The sequence below is a fragment of the Emys orbicularis genome, chromosome 10 (genome assembly GCF_028017835.1).
Source record: "Emys orbicularis isolate rEmyOrb1 chromosome 10, rEmyOrb1.hap1, whole genome shotgun sequence".
Lineage (NCBI taxonomy): Eukaryota > Metazoa > Chordata > Testudines > Emydidae > Emys > Emys orbicularis.
Genome location: NC_088692.1, coordinates 86,296,053 through 86,318,636, shown reverse-complemented (window position 1 = coordinate 86,318,636; position 22,584 = coordinate 86,296,053). Strand labels below are relative to the sequence as shown.

Below are 22,584 nucleotides of genomic sequence, written 5' to 3'. Positions count from 1 at the left end.
AAACAAAAATTAAGAAATAAAGAAAGAGGTGAGGGAGAGGTTTACTAGAATCATGATTCTTTTAGCCCAAAAGATTGTTTGAAGGATTTTTTTTTTTTTAAATGGGAGGGTGGCAGAGGGAGCTCATCTCCCTTCATGGTTATACACACTGTCCCATGTGTCTGATGGCTACATACATTAACTACCCTGAAAATATGTATCCTGTGTGTCAAAAAATCAAGAACAGTACTAAGTCTGTACAGATATAGGCTTGCAAGCAGCCCATCCCTTCACGACACTAGCCTTACAAATAAAATTTGCTGGATGTCCTGAAGCAAAGGAACATCTATATAATAATGAGACCTACTCATTGCAGGAGATTAGAAAGACTGCGAAGAAATACAAGTAAACCACACAGTAACCATTAAAGTAAAATGCTATATCTTAAGCATTTAAGAGGGTACTTTGCTTCACCTTTGCTGCTCTCCAGCTATAACAGATCTTCATTGGACATCCCATGTTGTAATATAAATATATATGGCTCCACAGCGACATAGACAAATTTACAAAGTATTTCTTTTAAAAGCCCCTTGACAAAGATGTTTGTAGAATGGCTGCTGTTGGCCTTATATTTGTTACCTTTTCTTCCAATCCTTTTTAAGCGAGGACCCTTCATTTGGTTGTGTACTTGAGAGGGTGGGCAGTACAGCCTTACGGAGGCTTTGCTCATCCCTTCACAGATTATAGGCAATAGTACTAGGCTATTAGTCCTCCTCCCCAAGCCATCTCAGGGCTAGTCTACACTGGCAGCACTTTAACGTGCCTTGTGTGGTCATGGCGCAACACTGGGAGAGGAAAAAAACAAAACCCCACCTCCACAAGAGGCGTAGCTACCAGTGCTGGTGCACGGTCTACACTGGCGCTTTACAGCGCTGAAACTTCCTGAGCTCAGGGGGGTGTTTTTTCACACTGCATTCCAAATTTCTACTAATGGCAGGATCCAGAATTCCCTGCATTTCAACCACTGGCTGCTATCTATTTAAAGGATGACAAGTCACCTGCTATGGAGAGTCACAGCAGTATGTGTCTCATGGACAGAGCACTGGATTAGGACTCAGGAGACCTGGGTTCTACCCTCCCCCCCCCCCCGTTTTACTCCCCATTCTGCTACTGGCCTGGTGGGTGACCTTGGGTAAGTCACTTCGCTCTCTGGGCTTCAGCTTCCCCATCTGTAAAATGAGGATAATGGTAGTTTTTCCTTTGTAAAGTGCTCTGAAAAGTGTAAGGCAAGCACTACGACATGCTCCCCTTCCACATAAAATGTTCAGTATTTCCCTAATTTTTGCAATTGTGGCAAGAGACCATGGTTAAAAGGCATTTGATAGCACTGGACATTAGGTAAAGAGACACCCCTTTCAAGCAGAACGCCTCTTCTTCTGGGGGGGAGCGGAGAAGGTGCTAATAACATCTGTACTGAATCATTGTATTTTATACCCAATAACTATTTGTAACATCCAAGGACTAATATGAAAGTTATATTAGATTTCTTGAGAGCAAGCCAAGTACCCACACTCATAAATATCACTGGTCATGAAATGATTATAATGGAGAGATTTAGTAAAAGTATTAGTTGCCTCCTTTGGCAAGAATTCCAAGTCAATTTAATTAAATATTTATGAAAAGAGCAATTATTTCAAGCCCTGATAAGATTTCCACCTATCACATGATTGAAGACAGACGAGGTATTTAACACTGCAGGCTTTCAGTCAAGTTGGTCAGTTACCAGTTTACCACCTCATGAGCCGGATGTATACCCCAGAAATCCCCAAATTAGGGATTTCAAGGAAAACTGATATTTGTGATACTTTCAGTGGGTGTCAATGTGTTCAGTATATCAAAAATGTATATGCAAAAGAGTTTATTTTTACAACATAGCTACATTGTTGCAGCTCATGCCTAGTAAAAAGTCTGCTACTAACAATGAAAGCAATTGACAAACTATTTTAGTTGTTTTTTTGTAGCTGAATGGCTTTTTTAGTCACACTAGGTTTTATACCAATACCTATATGAAAGCATTAGGCTATAGATATAGTGTTTCTCTGAACTTGTACTAACAGACTCTAAAGCATAAGCTCTGTAACGGACCACTGTGGTATGATGTGTCTACCAGTTAAAATACCCCATGTGTACAGCAGTTACCGGCACAGAGATAAACACACAAATATTATGCAAACCAGTTAAGATTTACCACTAAACATCTATTGAATTCTAATATTTTCATGGATGTAGCATCTACATATTTTCTAAGAAAGTTTCCAGCAAAATTTAGAACAGCTGCCTTAATACAAAAATTACACAGAAAAAGAACATCTATACATTATATACCCTATGGAAAACTCATTCAGGCTTTAAAATCTGCTATTCCCTTTCCTTATCCTGCTCCCACTGATTCTAATGGCAAAATTCCCATTGATTTCAATGGCAGCTGGGTTGAGCCCTTCCTACTTTGTACTTACCATAGGCCCCATTCTTAACATAAGCACCATTGACGGCATGGGTGGACTGCTAACCCTGGAGCAGAGCTCCAGTGAAGACTCAACCCAATCGACTACAGAATATAATGCCATATGTCTGAGAAATTCAGAGCACTTTACAAAAAGTATTTAATTCTCCCAACATCCTTGTGAGGTACATAAATGCTAAGTATTTTTCCAGATGGGAAAACTGAGGTATAGAGGGGTTAAATGACTTGCCCAAGGTCACACAAGTCAGTACTGATGAACAGAAATTTAGTGTTTTCAGTTAAGTCTCCTGCTCTAACTATAAAACATATTCACTGGGTCATAATCCACAAACGTAAAAGCCATTTATCAACTTCTTTTTTTTTAAGTTGAAAGAAAGAAAGAAAGAAAGAAAGAAAGAAAGAAGTGATTAGAACCTTAGGACACAAATTTGCAGTTATTAAAGTTCTGCAAGATCAACAGAACCAGGATTTGGGAAATAGCCTCAAGGATCCTCTGTCTACATATATGCAAGTTATTTCTGACGTCCAGTTCACAATGATATTATAGGCAGTTTACAGTTGCAAACATACTTTTGTAGGAGACACAGGCTATATTTACTAGTCATATTGCAAAAGCTCCAAAAGCTTTTATTTACATTTATATTATATTTAGTATCTTTCAGAAGGGATCACTATGTTGTTTTTAGTACTTTTATATAATGATTTTAAAACCAAATTATCGCCACTTGACATAGCATTGTCATCGTTTTTCAGCAAAGCTCTCCCTCTATATTTTTGGAAAGAATGCATTGACCCTAACATATTGCTACAAAATTCCATAAACAACCACCTTATGTGATATCATTAGGCAGGCCAATAAGAGGGTGTTCAGAGCCATATTCAGCTTAGGCTATGATTTAGGTTCAAGGCTGAATCAGGGTTTCAGCCCCAAGTGGTGAACATATCACAAGATTAGCCAAGCTTGTGCAATTTCTACCACATTGGGCCCAAGAGGTGCTTGTGAGATTTTTGTCCACATCCAAAACAGAAGCAATAAATAGGACCCTTCATGTTTTGAATCTAGCCCAGAACAAAGCCACTCAGGCAGATTTTCACTAAGAACTTGTGAATTTAACACTTCAAAAAAAAAAAAAAATTCACAGGCATTCAGATCCCAAGCTCCAGACCAACTTCAGTAATAATTTTGGGCTAGATGTCCTTTTAAGGTACAATCCATTATGAAGGGCAAGGCAGTGCTGTACCAGCAGACTGTCTCTCAGAGTACTGCAAAGAGGTGTGCTCTTAATTCAGGTTGGCTAACATGGGTTAAAATAGCAGTGAAGGCATGGCAACTCCGTTTTTAACTTGGGTTAGCACCTAAAGCACAAGCCTATAGGGCAGCTTGGGGTCGAATTTGAGCTGCTAACCTGTGTTAAAAGCCAAACTGATACGCCTTCATTGCTATTTCAGTCCGAATTAGCTAACCTGAATTAAGGGGACACACTTTTTTGCAGCACAGACATAGTATCAGAAGCACAACTGCCTCCTGGAGCCTCAGTCTAACTGGTCCTCCAAGTGGGTGGCAGTAGTGGGAATAATTTGCTAGATCTCTGTAAAATACTCCTTCCTGTGGGCATGGATGGGAGGAGGAATCATGGCTCTGCCTGCTCTGCATCCCAACTAGTTGCTGGGGAAGGGCATTGGGGGGGGGGGAGAGAAGAGAGGCTGTAACTGACAGAGAACAATTTCTACAAAATTTCCTTCCCATTGCTACTGAATTTTAAGCATTTGCTGTGTGTCACTCTATCAGCAGCAGCCCCTATTCTCCTCCCAGTTCAGGGACTGCAATTCTGGGTGGCTTTTTTTGTAGGGGGCAGTCCTTCCTCCTTCCTGCATTTGCATGGCTGTGTAAGAGAATGTGGAGGAGGGAGGCACAAATTAGCCCTAAATGGAACCACCAGTTTCAATCCCCTTGCTTAGCCTTTCTGTTCCAATTCTCCTCTCAGTCACAGAAATGAGTTAGAGAAGTTAGAGAAGAGAATCGGACTCCAGCTGCTTGTCAGCCTTTCATTAGAGACAAAGTACTTTTTAAGCACTGGTATAATTTTTCAGATACTATTACGCGTTGTGTGGTGAACACTCGCTATGCACAACACTCAAGGGGAAGAACAACCAGCTCAAAAGAGGCTTTTTGTAACACTTCACATGTGCAGAAACCACAGACACTCTATCGCTATGAAAAACCACTACATTTAGTTTTATATGAGTATACAAAATTAAGATAGATGTAGCTTGGTTCAGTTTTTCCACACAGCAAATGCTTAAAATTCAGTAGCAATGGGAAGGAAATTTTGTAGAAATTGTTCTCTGTCAGTTAATAACAGAGATGCACTCAGTACACAAACATTCTGGTAATTCTCACTTTCCACAGCTGTATTCTATGATGTCCATTTTTTGTATTTAACTGTTTTCTGCTGTAAGGTTACTAGTTTAAGTAAACTTCCTGTTTTATGGCTAACGCAAACAAAACAGCAAGACAAGATTTACTTTGTTTCATCATAGGAAGATATGGATTCACTATCTGTTTCATCATCCAATTGTTATTGCTGGCTGCAACTTCACCCCTGATACAAACAGCATGTTGACACTCATCAACTGTAATATGATCAGAACAGCTCATATCAGCACTGTAATCAACAGCCTTTCATATTAGGCATAATAGGGTTATGGACACAGTTTGCAGCAAAGATTTCAGTACAAGTAGCTACAAACTGCGGTGTAAGTTATATCGATAACCAATCCTGACAGTACAACAGCTAAAATGTACAATCTGTTAAATCTCAAAACTCCAGGTGTTAAATAGAGATTAGCCTCTAAAAACATTACTAGCCAGGAATAAAAATTATCAAAACCCATTTTATTTATATTTTCTAAAATTATGCATTCCTTTTTATTCTGGGATGAGTATTGCTGGATTTATTATATTTTTAAAAGAACATCTTCCCATGAGGCCCTCTCACGATATTGCAAATGTAGTAGAGATGTGAAATTAATAAATTAAAAAAAAAAAAATCAAACCTAATCAACAGGATTTCTCATGGAGCAACATGCTACTAAGCATGAGCAAGGGTGACAGAAGCAGGGTCACAGTGAATAATTACCGTCCCCAAAGAGCACTTTTCCTGTCTGCTTCCTGACAACTTTTCATCCACCATTCCCTTAGTCACTAATGTCTGTTATTTTTGTATTGAGTTCTTTGATCTGATTAAGTCCCGTTTCTGTAACCCTTCCTCATGCTGGGTAGTGCTTGTTCATGCGGTAATTGCTCATCTAGAGAGGAAGCATAGTTCAGTAGCTAGGGTACAAGCCTGGGCCTCAATTCCCTCCTCCGCCACAGATTTCCGTCTCTGTGTGCCCATCTCTATCTCACAGGGCTGTTGTGAGCATAAATATATTATGTACAGATATGTGGACCATATAGGTAGAGTAGAGTAAGACAGAGTAGTTCCCTTGAAGTCAGTTCTACTATATGCACGAATAAAGTTAGACATCTATGTGTTTGCAGGATCAGCCCTTTAGTGTCTGAGCAGCTCAAAGGGGAAGGGGCCCTGTCTTTTTATCTCCTTATGCAGAGCCACAGTACTACATAAAATGAGAAAAGTAAGGAGCAGCAAGAGTGTAAATGAACATCAGGCCTGCCTGACTGAGGCCTCTTTACAATAATTTTAAGGCCTTTTTACATTGCAAAAGTGGAGTAAAGAGGCCTCAGGGTAAATGAGAATCAGCTAAAGAGACTTCAAGCTATCTTTAAAGTAGCACTTACTCAACAATCATCACATTTAGGAAATCATATTGCTTCTTCAGTTACAGAAGTGGTTAAGCGACCAATGACTAGTACAACTGTCCAACTTGCAAACGACTTCGGTGCTGTTAAGTTTGCACGTAACAAAATGCAATTAGCAAACATTCTCTACGTTTAGTGAAGTCAGCCTAGTAGAACTAGAATACCTGGTTTCTGTCCTTACTAGCTGTATTACTCCCCCCTTCCTTCCCTCTCTTCCCCGCCCCCCCCCCCCCCCCCGCCCGCGCGCCCAGATCCCTTCACTGCCAATCAACACAATGAGCTTTGGTCTGGAAAAAAAATTTGTACACAGCACATCAAAGCAGGCAAGGATAAAAGTTAATTAGGACCATTCATGAGCCTTGCTGAAAGGGACTGCTGCATTCCAACCTTGTGTATTTAATTGCTCTCAATAGAGGAACACAAAATATTAAAATTTAAATAAATAAAAAGATAATTTGGGAATAAAATCTAATTTCAATTTAATTCAAGCACTGTTTGGCCCTATTTATTTCATAAAGTACATCATGCAGAATAATGGCATTATTGTGCATTAAACAGCATTAGAAGTTTCTAATAAATTAACAAGTGTAAATTAACGGCCGCTCAGTCCATTAAATCTTGTTAATTTTATTTCTGTTGCAGTAATATAGTGATCACAAGTTTACATTATTAAACCAATATTTATTAGAAGAGTTCATTTTAATTGGATCCCTGATGTGATAATCCTGTACAGTGTGCATTTCCTGATTTCATCCAATTTTTGCATTTATTTCTCATTATATTTAAATGAACGCAATATTCAGGGTCTTTTCCCTATTACTATAAAAGTTAAAGCAACCATTTTAAACTTTATTTCACAAAGATTCAACATTTACTGTTCTACATCATGATATAATCAGACTTATGTGCCTTTAAAAAGCTGCTTAAAATGCTTTTATCTTTTTTAAAAAATAAATGGGAGAGAATCAGAGAAAAGAAACAACAAAGTTTACACTGTACAAACACAGAGGATGATCCTGCAAAGGGAATATTGCAGTTGATTTTAATGAGAACATGATCTGGCCCATACTTCTCAGGAAAGAACAACTAAACAATGTTGAGAAGCACTGCCTGCTGACAGATATATTACTGATACATGGAGAAGGCAGACTAAGTCCATTCTATTGGGATATTTTAATTTTTGGCTCAAGCTACACACAAAGTTGGGCTGATTTAACAAAAGGGGTGGTTATAAATCAATTGTGTCAAACTAGTCTAACTTTGCATGTGGACACTTTAATTGATGTAAACCTAATTAGTATTGATTCAGCTTGCCCACTGATCAGCTAAACTGATATAAGACAGTTTTAAACTGAGAAGCATGTCCACACTCAAACATGCACTGGTTTCCTGATTGTCCAGCTTTGTGAGCACACCTAGCAGCTCTCCATTGTTGCATGGAACTGCCCAGCTGATCATGCCGGCTACCCACTTCAGACACAGTCCAGCCTGGAGTAGACAGGAGATTTTGGATCTCCTGAGCCTGTGGAGAGAAAGGCCTGTGCAGGCACAGCTACGGATCAGCTGTAGAAACGTGGACATTTATGAGCACACTGCACGAGAGATGCAGAAGAAGGGATATAGCAGGGATGGACAACAATGCTGCGTGAAAGCAAAGGAACTCTGGCAGGCATATCAGAAGGCCAGGAAGGCCAACAGTCAATCCAGTGCTGAGCCGCAGCCCTACCACTTTTACAAAGAGCTGCATGCCATACTTGGCAGAGACCCCACCAGCACACCACTATGGATACCTCTGAGGAACCAGAGTCACAGGAACCTGCTGTGAACAGAGAGGAGAAGGAAGACGACGATCATAGAGGATATGCGACTGGGAGGTCCAGATATGCCACAAGCTAGGACCTGTTTCAGACTCCACCACAGTCCAGTCAGTCCCAGCAGTTGAGCATGGGTGAGCCCAATGCAGGGGAAAGAACCTCAGGTACCTGTGTATATGTTATTTTCCATTACAATGGTGTACTGATGGCAACCCCAACTTAACAGGACACAGCTATCGACTTTTCATTCATTTACTCATCCTAGAAGATGTAGCAGAACAACAAGAGGTAGAGTTATCATCTGCTTTTCATTCCCCTGCAGAGAAAGGCACGGAAGGCCACACGGAGCAGTTTGTTTGTGTACACAGGGATATCCCTTGAATCCACCTGAGAAATCTCAATGAAACTTTTGGCTGCAATCCTCTCCCGAAGGTTTCTATGGATGGCAGCCTTATTTCTTCCTCTACAGTAGGATAAATTCCCATGCCAGTCAGTGATAATTTCAGCAGGCACTATTGCAGTAAACAAGCTAGTAACATACAGGCCCAGGTGGCTTCAGAACATGAGCAGCAGCTGTGCTCTCTGTGCCTTTGTCATCCTCAGGAGCGAGATATCAGCTAAAATCACTACCACCTGTGGAAAATGGTGCCACAACTCAATGCCATTGCCCTATACTCAGAGTTTCATGCAACCAAACAATTCTCTCCTTATTTCCCTCACCCCTGGTAGGCCACAATCATCCTGGCTGGTGTTGTGAGTGGCACTGTGTGCAAGCACTTCAAAGCAGAAGCATCAATAAATATGTCTTGTTTAAAACTTTAGGGGAGCAAGGGATGGGAATTCTGAGTCTCAACTTTCGCTTTCCATTGTGACAGTGGCACTTCTGTGTGCTTTCTCTGTAGCTGCTGCCACTGCAGCCTCGAGGGGTTCACCCTTCACATCCGGAGAATGCCTGAGCCAGATAAGGGGGAGAAAGAAGATGACTCAGGATGATATGTTCCATGAGACCCTGTAAGCCAGTGCTGCATCAGGGCCTGGAGGGTGAATATTGCAGACTGTATGGAGAAGGAAAGAGGAAACAGGAGAATGTCCCAGGAGTTCCAGCAGGAAAAGGAGAGAGGAGGAAAAAAAATAAAAAAATGCACCAGGACATAATGGGGCTTCTCCAGCAGCAAACACAGATGATGACTGTTGTGGACCTGCAGGTTCAATAATCACGGACTTGCCTCCTTTTGCAATCCATGGAGAACTCCATTATAGTACCCCCCTAGGCTCCCCTCCCCCAACATTCCACATGACATCAGGGGCTGCATCCCTACTCCTAGCACTCCACCCCAAGGGACATTAAGGACAAGCACAATTTCAGATACGCTGACCTGAGAGTACCATTGGTGCCATGTGTGCACCAAAATGGACATGAATGTTCTTGCCCCTTTCTTCATCTCTGTACATATTAAGTTTTTAATGTATTTGCTTTTAACTTTCAGGTTTTTTTTGTTTTTTTTTTTGCAGTGTTTTAGTTACTCAATAAAATTCTATTGTTTGGAAAATAATTCATCTTTATGAGTTCCAAACGCATACTGCAAAATGCCTAGCAGTACTGAAAGCACCCACATACCTGTTACTGTACAGCATGACAACTCATATTATCAGTGACAAAATAAATGAATGTAATGCAAGCACCACAAAATTAATAGGTGCATTATAGAATCATAGGACTGGAAGGGACCTCTAAAGGTCATCTAGTCCAGTCCCCTGCACCCATGGCAGGACTAAGTATTATCTAGACCATCCCTGACAAGGGTTAGTCTAACCTGCTCTTAAAAATCTCCATCGACAGTGTTACATTCAGAGATACCATGCCAAGCACCACACAATTCCTAACAGGTCCCAAAACAGCAGGGCCAGGTAGAGCACAGTACACCACGACGCATTACTGTGGTTCTCTGTTAAAGTGCTATTTCAAAGCATCCCTGAGCAATATAGCTCAGCACTGAGTTATTCTAATAGCCCTGGTGTCTAGCTCTTCAAACTCAGCAAAGAGCCTCTCTACCTATACTCTGGCAGCATTTTTCCCCCTTTGCTCACAGATACTATGCAGCACACAGCAGGCAGCTATAACCATTGGGATTATTCTTCCTCACTGAGATCCAATCTTGTGAGTAAATAACACCAGTGCCCTGTCAGTCTACCAAAAGCACACTCAACTGTCATTCTACATCTGTTGAACCCATAGTTGAATCTTTCCTTGGTTCTGTCGAGATAGGTGGTGCATGGCTTCGTGAGCTGGGGAGTAAGGGGTAGGAGGCTAGGTCCCCCAGGATCACTACTGGCATTTCAACATCACCAGTGGTAATCCGCCAGTTGGGAAAGCAAGTCCCTGCTTGCAACTTTCTGAACAGTACTGTGTTCTTACAGATGTGTCATGCACCTTCCTTGACCAGCCAACGTTGATGTTGGTAAAGCGTCCCTGGTGATCCAACAATGCCTGCATATCCATAGAAAAGCAGCCCTTTCTGTTGATATACTCTATGGCAAGGTGGTATGGTGACAAAATAGGCATATGATTTTCATCTATTGCCCCACCGCAGTTCAGGAACCCCATTGCTGCAAATCCATCCATTATGTCCTGCACATTGCTGAGAGTCACAGTCCTGCGTAGCCAGAGACAGTTAATGGCCCTAGACACTTGCACGACAGTGTCTGCTGCAGTGGATTTTCCAACTCCAAAATGGTTTCCCACTGACAGCATTGTAAGTTTCCACTGTGCGATCACCACTCGCTTCTCCTGTCAGTGCAGCTCTCACTCTGGTGTCCCTGCACTAGGAAAATCAGGGCTGGGGCTAGTTCAGCACACAGATCCACGAATGTGGCCTTGCGTATCCAAAGCTATGCAGCCATTGCTCATCATGCCAAGCCTGCATTACAATGCAATGCCACCAGGCAGTGCTCATTTCTTGGGCCCAGAAACATCACTCCACCGTGAATGCTGCTCCATGAATGCCACCAACAACTTCTAATTGGTTCTTGCTACGTCCCACAGCATTCTGTCCTACACAAAATCGTCAGGTTCCCCACTGATTCGGTTCTTCTTGCAGCTCTGCAAACACCAGAGGATCGTGCGTCCTATACTTGGAACACTCATGACAATAGTGCAGAGCTGTGTAGGCTTCATGCTTCTTTCAGAGATGCTGACAGAAAGGAGAGCCATGAGGGGTTTGTGGGATTTTTAAGAAAGGTGCAAAAATTATGGGATATAGATAACATTATGGAATGGAGAAAATTGCATGATGGGAAGTTGCTCCAAGTCCCCCCTGCATGACCCATTTCTGCCCCACTGTGGACTGCCAAAACTTCCCAAAAGATATCATCATGCTGGATGGTGGTGAGTTTCACACTGGGAATCTATGGTGCACTGCACTGTGCATTGACACAAGCATTCCTGGTGAGTAAGCGCAGCACCAGCACAGGGAGCCAAGTATGTATGCACATAAGTAATACACTAACTGCATCAGCTTTATGCCAACGTAGCTTGCATCAGCAAAAGTTTGTAGACCTGCCCTTAGTTTGTTTCATTTCTTTCCAAAAGAAAAAATATCCAGAGTTTCCAACTCAGTCATTACATTCTAGCCTTATATCAGATGAGTTCTATAAGAACTCACACTCATCCTGTCTTCCCAAATATATTTTAATTAACAAAACTTAACTTAAAGCTTGCCTCTTTCACCAATGGAAGTTGGTTCAATAAAAAAACATTACCTGACCCACGTTGTCTCTCTAAAATTTAAAGGAATTTATTCTTTACATAGAGGAATCTTGGCTATTATAAAAACCACTTGCAATGTTAAATAGAAATACCATAATTGGATCAAAAAAGAAAACAGGCACAGAAAAATACACTGTAAAAAAGGCCACAACACTGGAAAGATCTTATGTTTTACCACATGCGTGCACGATGAATAATACTCTTGAAATAGTAAGGCATTTATTGTCTCCTCTCATACAGACAAATGTGTATACTGTATGACTCCTAATAATTAATCAGTATCTGCCACAAATTGCAGATTTCCACAGTACGCTCATATTTAGTAATTTTAAGAATTAAATGCTTACAATTCACCCTAACTCCTTTTGTTTCTAGGGCTGAGTGTTGAAATGCTTGGCATGTGCACAAACAATGCAATTCATTCCAGTGCAGATCACAGGTTCAGGAATAGACTTATGAACTTGTTGCTCTTCTCCCCGAGGATGAAGTTTAAGTTGACATGTTTGTGTTCTGCAGAGGGTACAGCAAGGGTAGTTGTATGCCATCCGATTCCACACCAACACTCTTTGATTTCAGAGAGCGATACTTACAGCCACCAAGAATTTGAAAATGTGATGCCAACTGGTGGCTGGTAGGAAGGACAAATTCAAACCTATTTTCAGAGCAAAGCAGCAACATCATAACCTTGAACGCGTCTGTGTTCAAGGAAGGTATTCCAGTAGCATACAACTTTGGAGAGGTCAAAAGGACTCATGAATGCCCATTCTACCCCAGACATTTGCAAAACTATCACAAGAAGCTATCACTAGGTTATGTTCTGGTAAAAGGGGCACGTTTTTGAATAATGTCAGTTTAACATGAATTAAAAGCCTTCTTAATGCTCATTAAGATGCAGGCTAACACATCTGAAGCCATGCTAGATGTCAGTGCTGAAGCGGGAGGGGGGGGGGGGGGAGGGGGAGAGAAGGGGAGTGTTTGAGAGGGAAAGCCTAATGTACTTAGGGTTAAGTGAATGGAGAGCAAGGGCATGCTTTGTGTGACCATATCTGATTATTAATGCACAGATTTCCACCCACTTAACACCTTCCCCCTTTCTCAGCCTGACTGAAGACCTCTGTGGTCGGGGATTCAAATGTAGAAGATGACCAAGGGCCTGGGGTGTTATGTACATTGCTCCCCCAGCCATGCCACTGGGAATCCACTTGAAAATTAATACATTCTCAAGCAGAGCCCCCTTCATGCTGTGGAAACTCCCCTTTGGAGGAGGAAGGACTGTGGTCAGTGAGAGAAGGTTGGACAAAGCCCCTTTAAATAAGCTATTCTGCAAGGGAGCCAGGTGAGGACGGGAGAAAGCACCAGCAGGCCAAGGAGACAGTGGACCTGTATGTGAGTGGCCCGAGATCACTTCTTAAGATTCTTAAGGCTGAACTGAATGCCTGTTCCACGCACTCTCTTGCTTTCTCTCTCTCTCAACCCTGCAATGGTCTCTCCAGCCCTCTTCCTGCTACCACAGGTTCTTTCACCAGAGCTATCATATTAAAGATAGATCTCTTAGAGAATAATCCATGCCAGCCAACAACCAGCAAATGACAAGCTGTAAAGCTGTAGTTAATTTAGTAGGCACACAATAACATACATATGCAGTGTTGTCGCTGTGTCAGTCCCAGGATATTAGAGAGACAAGGTGGGCGAGGTAATATATTTTATTGGACCAACATCTGTTGGTGAGAGAGAAGCTTTCGAGCTACACAGAGCTCTTCCTCAGGACGTGGACAAAGACACAGACAGCACACAAGCTTAAAATAAAAAGATACACTAGCGATTAATTGGATTCTCTAGCTTCTTGGTATTGCACCCTTAACAAATCTGGCTCAAAGTGTTTTTTCTAAAAAACTGCACAGTCACTACAGCCAAAGTGCTAGCTAATATCAACTGGGATCAGGAATTTGCAGTTGATAATGTTTTCACCCCTGAGCTCATAGATAGCCATCTGCTCAGAGTTCCCAAGAGCAGCATTTCTGAAGGCCCCAAGCAATCTTCAGCCTGGAACTTTGTTTCATGTCATGGTTATGACAGCTAATTTTGGACTAAACCTATTCTCACTGGGCCAGATTCATCCCTGTATTACCTCCAATGGAATATGGTTCACTGATGCACTATAACCAATGCATGGTGTGATCTAACCCCTAACAGTTGTTCTCCCATTTATTCCCAAAGTATTTGTTTTCCAAACTAGTGAAATAATGTATCCAAAGTTATTTATAATGAAAATACTCAGAGAAGCTGCCTTCTGAGGATTAGAAACAAATGGCCTGGAAGGCTTATCCAATGATATTTTAGTACAGGCAGTGTGCTCAAGTGGATAAGGTACTGGACTGGGAGTCAGGAGACTTGGATTATAATTCTAGTTCTGTCATTGACCTTATATTTAGCAATGGCACTTTGATTTAGTTTCCCAGACCTGAAGAAGAACTCTGTGTAAGCTCGAAAGCTTGTCCCTCTCACCAACAGTTGGTCCAATAAAAGATATTACCTCACCTTGTCTCTCTATTATCCTGGGACCAACATAGCTACAACACCACTACATACTGACCTTCTGTGTAACTTTGGGCAAGTCATTTCACCTCTCTATACTGCCATTTCCCCTCCATCCCTTGACTGTAACCTCCTCCAGGCAGCGACTGTCTCTTACTAGGTGTCTGTACAGTGCCCAACACAGGCCGACCTGATTATGGGGATTATTATTATTATAGAACATATTGCAAAAGAACCTAAAGGGGCAGGTTAATCTTTTGTATTAGCTATTAACTATTGCTGAAAGAGGCAAATGCTACCAGGCTTACTCAGGGAAAACTCCCTTTGCTGCAAAGGATTAAGGATTGCAGGATTGGGCCTCGTGTCAGCATACATAAAAGATTGTAATGGTTGCTGGGGGGCTTACTTTAGCGGGTGAAAGTTAATTTGCAGAACTGTAAGATATAAATAAGCGTTAGCCTCTGCATGCTTAGCATTAGCTAGAATGTTCTCATGTAATGTTGATGGCTTGTGATGTTTACTGTTTTTGCTGATGCTTAATTTTAAACTCCCTTTTCGCAGAAATAATTTAAACAAGTTTGCCCACCCACCCTATCCCTATTTGTTTCCCTGGAATTACAATATATCAGAAAATGACTCCCAATCCTTCCCAAACATCTGTGCTGTTAATGATGTAAATTTCAGGTGATTCCCCTCCCAGTTCTGCACTGGTCAGTCCTTACTAAAACCAGAAACCCAACACACATAGCAAGTCACATAAGTAGCAGAACTTTGGGGGTTAAGGTAAGCAAATACTTCAGGGAAGAGCTTTAGCTGGTTACCATGAGTTTCAAAATATAGGCTTAAGGACAGAGAACCCAGGGTAGTCTCACAGACTTCAGTGGAGTCATTCTGAATTTACACTAAACTCTAACCTAGTGTCATTCAGTAGAAAAGAGCTGAGCAGATATCGAACAATCTTGAAAAACTGTATTTGGTGGGCTTGGAGGTATTCTTCGGGGGGGGGGGGGGGGGAGGAAAAGTTCCAATTCTACATAACATTTTAAAACTACTTGTTTCAGTGGTTCATACAACTGATGTGTCTTTGTGAGTACTAGCCACTGCATATTAAATAATTCTGACAACCAAGAGTATATGGGTGCATGCGCACATATGAAAGAGAGAATCAACACACAGAAGCATTGAACTGTTCTTATACAGCATTGAACTGTTCTTGATTAACTTAAACATTTGTTTAAAAAGCAATGCTGTATTATTCCAAAAAACAATAAACTAAAAATGCCAGATATCTGAATGAGCTTACAAAAATCAACAAAATTTCAGCGATTAAATGTTCTGTGATTTGATTTCCTCACAGATAATCAAACATATGTAATCATTTAAATACTTGTCCTCTCCTGTGCATTACGATGAGTCCAGTGTGCAATCATACTGAATCAATCCTAAAATACTGCATAAAGAATTAATCTACATGGAAAAAAAATCAGTTATTCAATATACATGACTCCTCCCCCAAACAGCAATCCCATTTAGCTGTGCAAATTGCGTTCCTTGGTTGTGTGTTTTTTGTTTTTGTCTTGTTTTTGTTTTTTGGGGGGTGGGGGAGGTTACAACCACCTACTCTGGAAACATGTATCCAAGAGTCCTAAATCACTTCTTCAGCGACATGTCCGACTGAACAGAGCAAGAGACGTAAACAAACTAATTTCTCTCATTCAGTAACAGAAAGCAGCATGAAACTTTTGGCTATGAAACAGAGAATATCACCAATGAGTATAACTAATCCAGAATACTTCCATCTTTTTTCAACTCTTAGCTGAAAACATTTTCCTTTCTTGCGTTCCCTTCTTAATTTCTGTCTCCTCTGTTAACAGATTGTAATACAATTCTGTGACCTCTTAATTTTAAATATGCAAAGTATTCTGCAATAGTTTGAAAGAAAGGAATACAAAACCAAACTTCTATTGCAGTTGACTGGAGAGAAAAGCAAAATTCCTCTAACACAAACCTGTAATAGTATTGCTTTTCAAAGTACCCTAGGTGTATGCTTAATGTCTAGAACATGCACACAAACATGAGTGGGTGCATGCGTCTGTCTGCATCTATTTACAGGTACATGTGTCTCAGCCATGCGTGTCCAAATGGACGTACATACAGTTATTCACATCTCAGTGTACTGGCAGGTAGCTATGCGTAAGCATAAAAGAGAATGCACCGATTTATGTGGGTGCCCATATGTTTATGCATGTCTCTTGTGGGTGTCCATTCCTTACCTCTGCGTGTGAATACATGCTTCTGCAAGGACACCCATGATTGTGTATGGATGTAGGTCTCTCTCGCTGTAGGCAAACATATAGCTTAGCCATGCCTGATCTGTGCATGCCGCCCTCAGGGTACACAGGTGTCTCTGCACGGGGCCCCACGTGTGCCTGAAGGTGCCTATTCCCACATGTTGTGCCCAGCAGCCTGTGCAGGTCTCTCTTTGTGTCCCTCCCCCCCGTTCTGTGTACATGTGTCTCTCTGTGGGAGCACATATGTCTCCGCATGGGCGCCCCTGATTTTGACTGTGGGTGGGTGCCACCTCTTTCTCCCTGCGGTGCCCCTGCTCGGTCTGTGTGCGCAGAGAGGGGGCCTGTGGCTGGGTGGATGCCCCCCCGGGGGCCCTCTCCCTACCTAGGGATGGTGATGCACTTGGTGTTGATGTTCTGCGTGGTGATCGCCTTCTCCAGCTCGTCCAGCTGCCCCGTCTTCTTCAGCTTCTTCACCAAGCTCTTCACCGCCTTCTCGCACCATTTCTCCTCCTGCCCGTTCTGCTCCCCTTTCTTCCAGCCCAGCAGCCGCTTGACGATGGGGGGAGTGAACGGCAGGATGGAGGACATGCTGGCTCCCCTGCCCGGCGCTCCGGGAGGCAGCGCCCCACCCAGCCGCTGCCGCCTCCCGCCGCGGGCGGCCCCTCGCTCCGAGCCCGCCCGAGACCCCGCTCAACTTGGCGGCGGCCCCCTGGGCCCCCCTCCGCCGGACAGCAGCGCACAGGGCCGAGGGCAGCGGGGCTGGAGCCTGGCGCCTGGCTTCGCTCGGAGCCCGGCCCCGCGACGCCCTCAGCAGCCCCGGCTGGCGGCGGCAAACTTTGCCCCGACTTCTCCCGCGTTCCCCTGAGGCGGAGACTCCTCCGGCCCCCACCCCCGCTCTGCGTGTGCGGAGAGGCGGCCGCTCCAGCTCACTCCCAGTCTGCCTTTCATGCAAATCGCCGCCCGGCCGCCCCGGCTCGGCTCCCACCCCCGCCAGCCCGCCCAAACGCACTGGCTCGCGCTGCCGAGGGAGGGAGGGGAAGGGGAGCAACTGGCGGCCAGCGCCGCCCCCGGCCCGGCCCGGCCCCCAACCTAGCACACGGGAACCACTGAGAGCCAAGGGGGGCTTCCCTCAGTGACCCTCCCACACAGAGAGCCCGGGGAACGTAGGGGGCTTCCCTCAGTGACCCTCCCATACACACAGCGAGCCCGGGGGGGCTCCCCTCACTCCCTGTGACCCCCCCATACACACAGCGAGCCCGGCGAACGTAGGGGGGCTCCCCTCACTCCCCATGACCCCCCCATACACACAGCCAGCCAGGGCAGGGGGCTCACCTCAGTGACTCCCCATACACCCCGTGAGTGGAGAGGGGGCTCCCCCCAGGGACTCCCCGTACACACAGCGAGTAGAGGAGGGTTCCCCTCAATGACCCCCCCCCATACACACAGGGAGCCCAGGGACTGGAAGGGGGGGGTCCTCTCCATTAATCACAATGCCCAGGGACTGGAAGGGGGAATGCCTCTCTATGAACCCCCCTCCCCCCCAAAAGACCCCACAGTAAACCCAGCTGCGTGGAAGGGGGATCTCGTCTCAGTTACACACATACACACACAGTGTGGGGAGACCTCCTCTCAGCTAATTACCTCCCAACTTCAGAGCATATGAAAGGGTGGATGTCCTCCCCTCTCTCCCCCACCCGCATACTCCAGAAAGGGTAACAATTGACCTTCCTCTCCTGGCCCCCTCACATATCCCCACAGAGTGCAAAGGGGGACTTCCTCCCCATGAACCACCCCCTGAAGAGGCAGACTCTACAGAGAGTGAAAGGGGGGGAACTCCTCTTAGTAAAGGTTACACACACACACACACACACACACACACACTGCTGGGGGTGGTTCCCCAATCCCCCACTGCTGGAGATGTCTGAGTGTGGGAGAATTAGGCAAAACTGTGTTAAAAATCTACACGAAGAATGATGTGGGGGGTTGAAATGGCATTGAAACTCATGCTGCAAAAAATAAACTAATACAAATGGCAAAGTCCCTCATGGTCAAAAGGAGAGACACAGGAACTGGAAACTAAACTAAATAGATAGCTTCATCCGGGGCCTATGTCTTCACTATAAAAAAAGACTTGTTTTTACACTGAGAAGTCCTAGTGGCAACAAGGCAGTGTAATTTTACCTCGATGTAGCTAACTAATTTGGTATTCCACTCGCCCAGCTTACCACTCCCTTTGCTATTCCCCCATTATCTTTTACTCTAAATCAGACGCAAATGGCACAGTTGAGACACTACACCAACGTGCATTCTCTTACATTCGAGTGCCTCAAATTTTGGGTGCACATCCAGGCCAACATTTCAGAAAGTAGCCCCGATTTAGTGACCCAGTTTTTGGCTGACCAACTTGAGACCTCTTGAGTGGAGAGATGCTGAGCACCCGTAGGTCTTCTTGGCTTCATGCTTGTCTACACTTACAGCGCTTGGTGCAGCTGCGCCTCTGTAGCACTTAGTGAAGACGCTACCTATGGTGACAGAAGCCCTCCCGTCGATATAGCATGTCTACACTGGGAGTTCGGTCGGTATAACTGCATCGCTCAGGGGTGTGGAAAACACCTGAGTGACATAGTTGTACTGATGTAAGTGTGTAGTGTAGCACTGTAGGGTTCAATTTGGAGTTGTGGTTGCTCAATGCCTCTAAAAATGAAAACAATTTCTACAGTTGGTCACCTTAAAATTAAGGCACCCAAAAACATCAGTGGGTAGCCAGCTTTCCTGCTCGTTGGTGTTTTTTTTTTTACCACAAGACATATTGGGCCAAATTCCAATCTTGCTTATTCTGGTGTAAATCAGGAGTAGATCCACTGAAATCAGTGAACCATAACCTGAACTTCACCAGCACTGTGATCAGCACACCCGGAAAGGAAAAGTGTTTTGTCACAAGATGTAGAATTAATTTTTAAGATTATGAATAACAATATTTTATGGGACCACTTGTGTTATTTCTGGGTTTATCTGTCAAAAAGAGCTATCTTAAGAAAAATGCCTCTCTGAACCCCTAGACAGTATTTCTTTCAGTATTTCAGAGAGTTTTGGACACACTTATAATGGAAAAATTAACAGACAGGAAAATGACGGGATCGTCCCAATTTTACATGGTCTGGATATCTTTTCTGGTTTATAAAAAGTTTGATGTCTTAGAGGCTACCTCTAGGCTGAAGAAGTACAAATCTTTTATAGTAATATAACAATTGTCTTCCCCTTTTAAAATATATCTTATATCTTGTATTCATACCTCTGTAACACAGTACGGGTGCAGAGGCATCATCCACTGGATTGTGTTCTTACTGAAATGTAAAGATATGTAGTGCAATGTTTTACAACATGGTAAAAGTTCTAACTCTCCATGATTTATGTATTTGAAAATACCTAAAGTAAGCAATAATATTTTCATGGATAATATGCATTTCTTAACCTTTTAAAAACAGATTAAAATATTGACAGTCCTACTACAAATCTTTGCACAGCCGGTTAATTAATAAGGCCTATTAAATTGATAGGAATGGGGTTTAAACTTTACCTTCTAAAAGTTTTAGATTGGGCTTTGAGTGTCAGCAACAATATTAAATTAACTGCTATTATGAGAAAAAATAGCTCCTTTTCAGGACTCTCTCTCTCTCTCTTCCCAGAACGGCTTTTGGCTGCTTTCAAGATCAAGGAACAAATTCTCTGTTCCCTTTGAACCACTAAGGTAGTAAAAAGGGAGTTGGGGGAGGGATTTCCCGAGGAATTGAAATTAGCGGGGGTGTTCACATTTACAGAGGGGTTGGAAAAGGACTAAATTGGCAACATTGCATGTAACTAGTTGACCACCGGGGATGGGGATGGGGGAATTCAGGGGAGATGTAGGGAAATCCCTGAGTGGGGGAGTTCCAAGCAGGCACAGAGCTAGGTCAGCTAGTTCCCAAACACTTTCCCAGCTACCAAGTGCCATGGACATGTCAGGACAGGGACGAAACATGGCTGGAGCATGCAGTGCTCTGACTATGCACAGCTGGCAGACGGTTCTTTGAGGACAGCAGGTGCATGTTGGAGCAGCCCCCAGGATGCACTAAACTGAGCTTGGGGCAAGGGAGGGAATCAAGGACTGATACAGCTCTTACTGTCTCCCTCCCCCTTTCTGCTGCATCCAGCTATTGAAACATTAAGTCTAATTTCTTTCTAGTTATCTAATGCCTATCTGCGCACACCCTTGTATTAGATGCAAAGCTGTAATCTCATTTATCCATCAAGATAAGGTGGGTGAGGTAATATCTTTTACTGGATCAACCTCTGGTGGTGAGACAGACAAACTTTCGCGCTTACACAGAGCTCTTCTTCAAGTCTGGCAAAGGTATTCAAAGTGTCACAGCTAAACACAGGTCTGAACAGATAGTTTAGCATAAATAGTCAGTACACCCACCTTGTCTCTCTAATATCCTGGGACCAACACGGCTACAACACCACTGCATATAATCAGGGCTGGTGTTAACCACTAGGAGAACTAGGCGGCCACCTAGGGCGCCAAGATTTGGGGGTGCCAAAAAAGTGGCTGCCGCTCATCTCTCACCCCCGCCTGCTGCCGCTTCCGCTCTGCTCAGCGCGTAGCATGCGGGGCAGGGGGAGGAGACAGCGGGTTCCTCCCCCTGCAGCCAGGCGGGCCGGGCTGGCTCGACTCAGGAGACTAGAGGTGGCTTGTCCTGCTGGGGGCTTCCCAGTCCACGCCCAGGCCAGGGCGGGGCGCTCACTCGCGCACCAGGAGTCCCGGCGTGGAGGCCGAGGCTGGGTCTCAGCAGGGAGCCGGAGGGAAGAGGGGCCGGGGCTTTGGCGTTGGGAGACAGAAAGACGCTGCGGGGGGCGGGGTCCCTGCCCCACGGAGCCAGAGGGGGCTGGTTCCAACAGTTGGGGTCGGACTTCACACGTGTGGGGTGGGTGCTGGTGGCATGTCTGGCTCCCCAGCCTGGCCCTTCTTACAGAAAAGATTCTGTAGGGCTCCCTTGGGTGCTCTGCAGCCTCCAACGCCCTGGCACTGGCTGTCCCCTGGGGTGCTCCTGTTCTGCTGTTTAATTCTCCCCCTGTTTTGTTTTATTTTATTTCTGTTCTTGTTTGACTGTTTATTTCCTTGGATGCTGCCCCCTCCCCCCGGGAAAAAAAGTACATTAATGAAATTGGTAACTGAAATAAAAGTCAAGAAAAATTACTAGTAAATTTCCCATTGTGAAATAGTCACTTGCTCTCATGTGGTATTTTCGATCACTCTTTGGGCAATTAATTATTTAACTTCTTGTTTATAAGATTGGTACGAGCTGGAACTATCATTTGCTGTTCGGTTGGGTTTTTTTTTTTTTCCCAGGAAAAACCAAAACTGATTTTTTCCTTCTCACTAAAAAGTAATTTAAAATGAGATTAATTATTTTTTTCTGAAACCTTATGTTATTAATTTCATGGTATTTGTATATTTTAAGCTTGCAACATTAATATTGCATTAAATATGATTTTTGCATGTTAATTTATGCTCCGGGGGAGGGGAGGAGGATGGGAAGGGGGAGCACAAGGTGGAAGTTTCGCCTAGGGTACAAAATATCCTTGCAGCGGCCCTGCATATAATATTCATCTAGGTACGTATTCATACACAGAAACTTTGCTGTGTAACAGAGCAAAAGGACAATTAAAAGGGAAGTGGGTAACTTTGTGAAGCTCACCAAGAGTGATGTGGTTAACCATGACCGTATAATGCAATAGCTTGCCGAAGGTGGTTCTGTCCAGCTAGAGTCATTCATTGGATATTGGGGATGACATGTTCAGTGTCATGGTTG

General features: G+C 43.8%; 1 protein-coding gene across 5 annotated transcripts in view; it reads right to left on the bottom strand.

Moving 5' to 3' along the window:
* SMAD3 (SMAD family member 3) overlaps window positions 1-17,320 on the bottom strand; it is a 107,128-nt gene extending 89,808 nt beyond the window's left edge. For all 5 annotated transcript variants that reach the window (XM_065411599.1, XM_065411598.1, XM_065411600.1 and 2 more), the window contains exon 1: window positions 17,115-17,320. In XM_065411599.1, the coding sequence (XP_065267671.1) occupies window positions 17,115-17,320 (206 nt within the window). The remainder of the gene's footprint in view (window positions 1-17,114) is intronic.
* Between the last annotated feature and the right edge of the window lie 5,264 nt (window positions 17,321-22,584).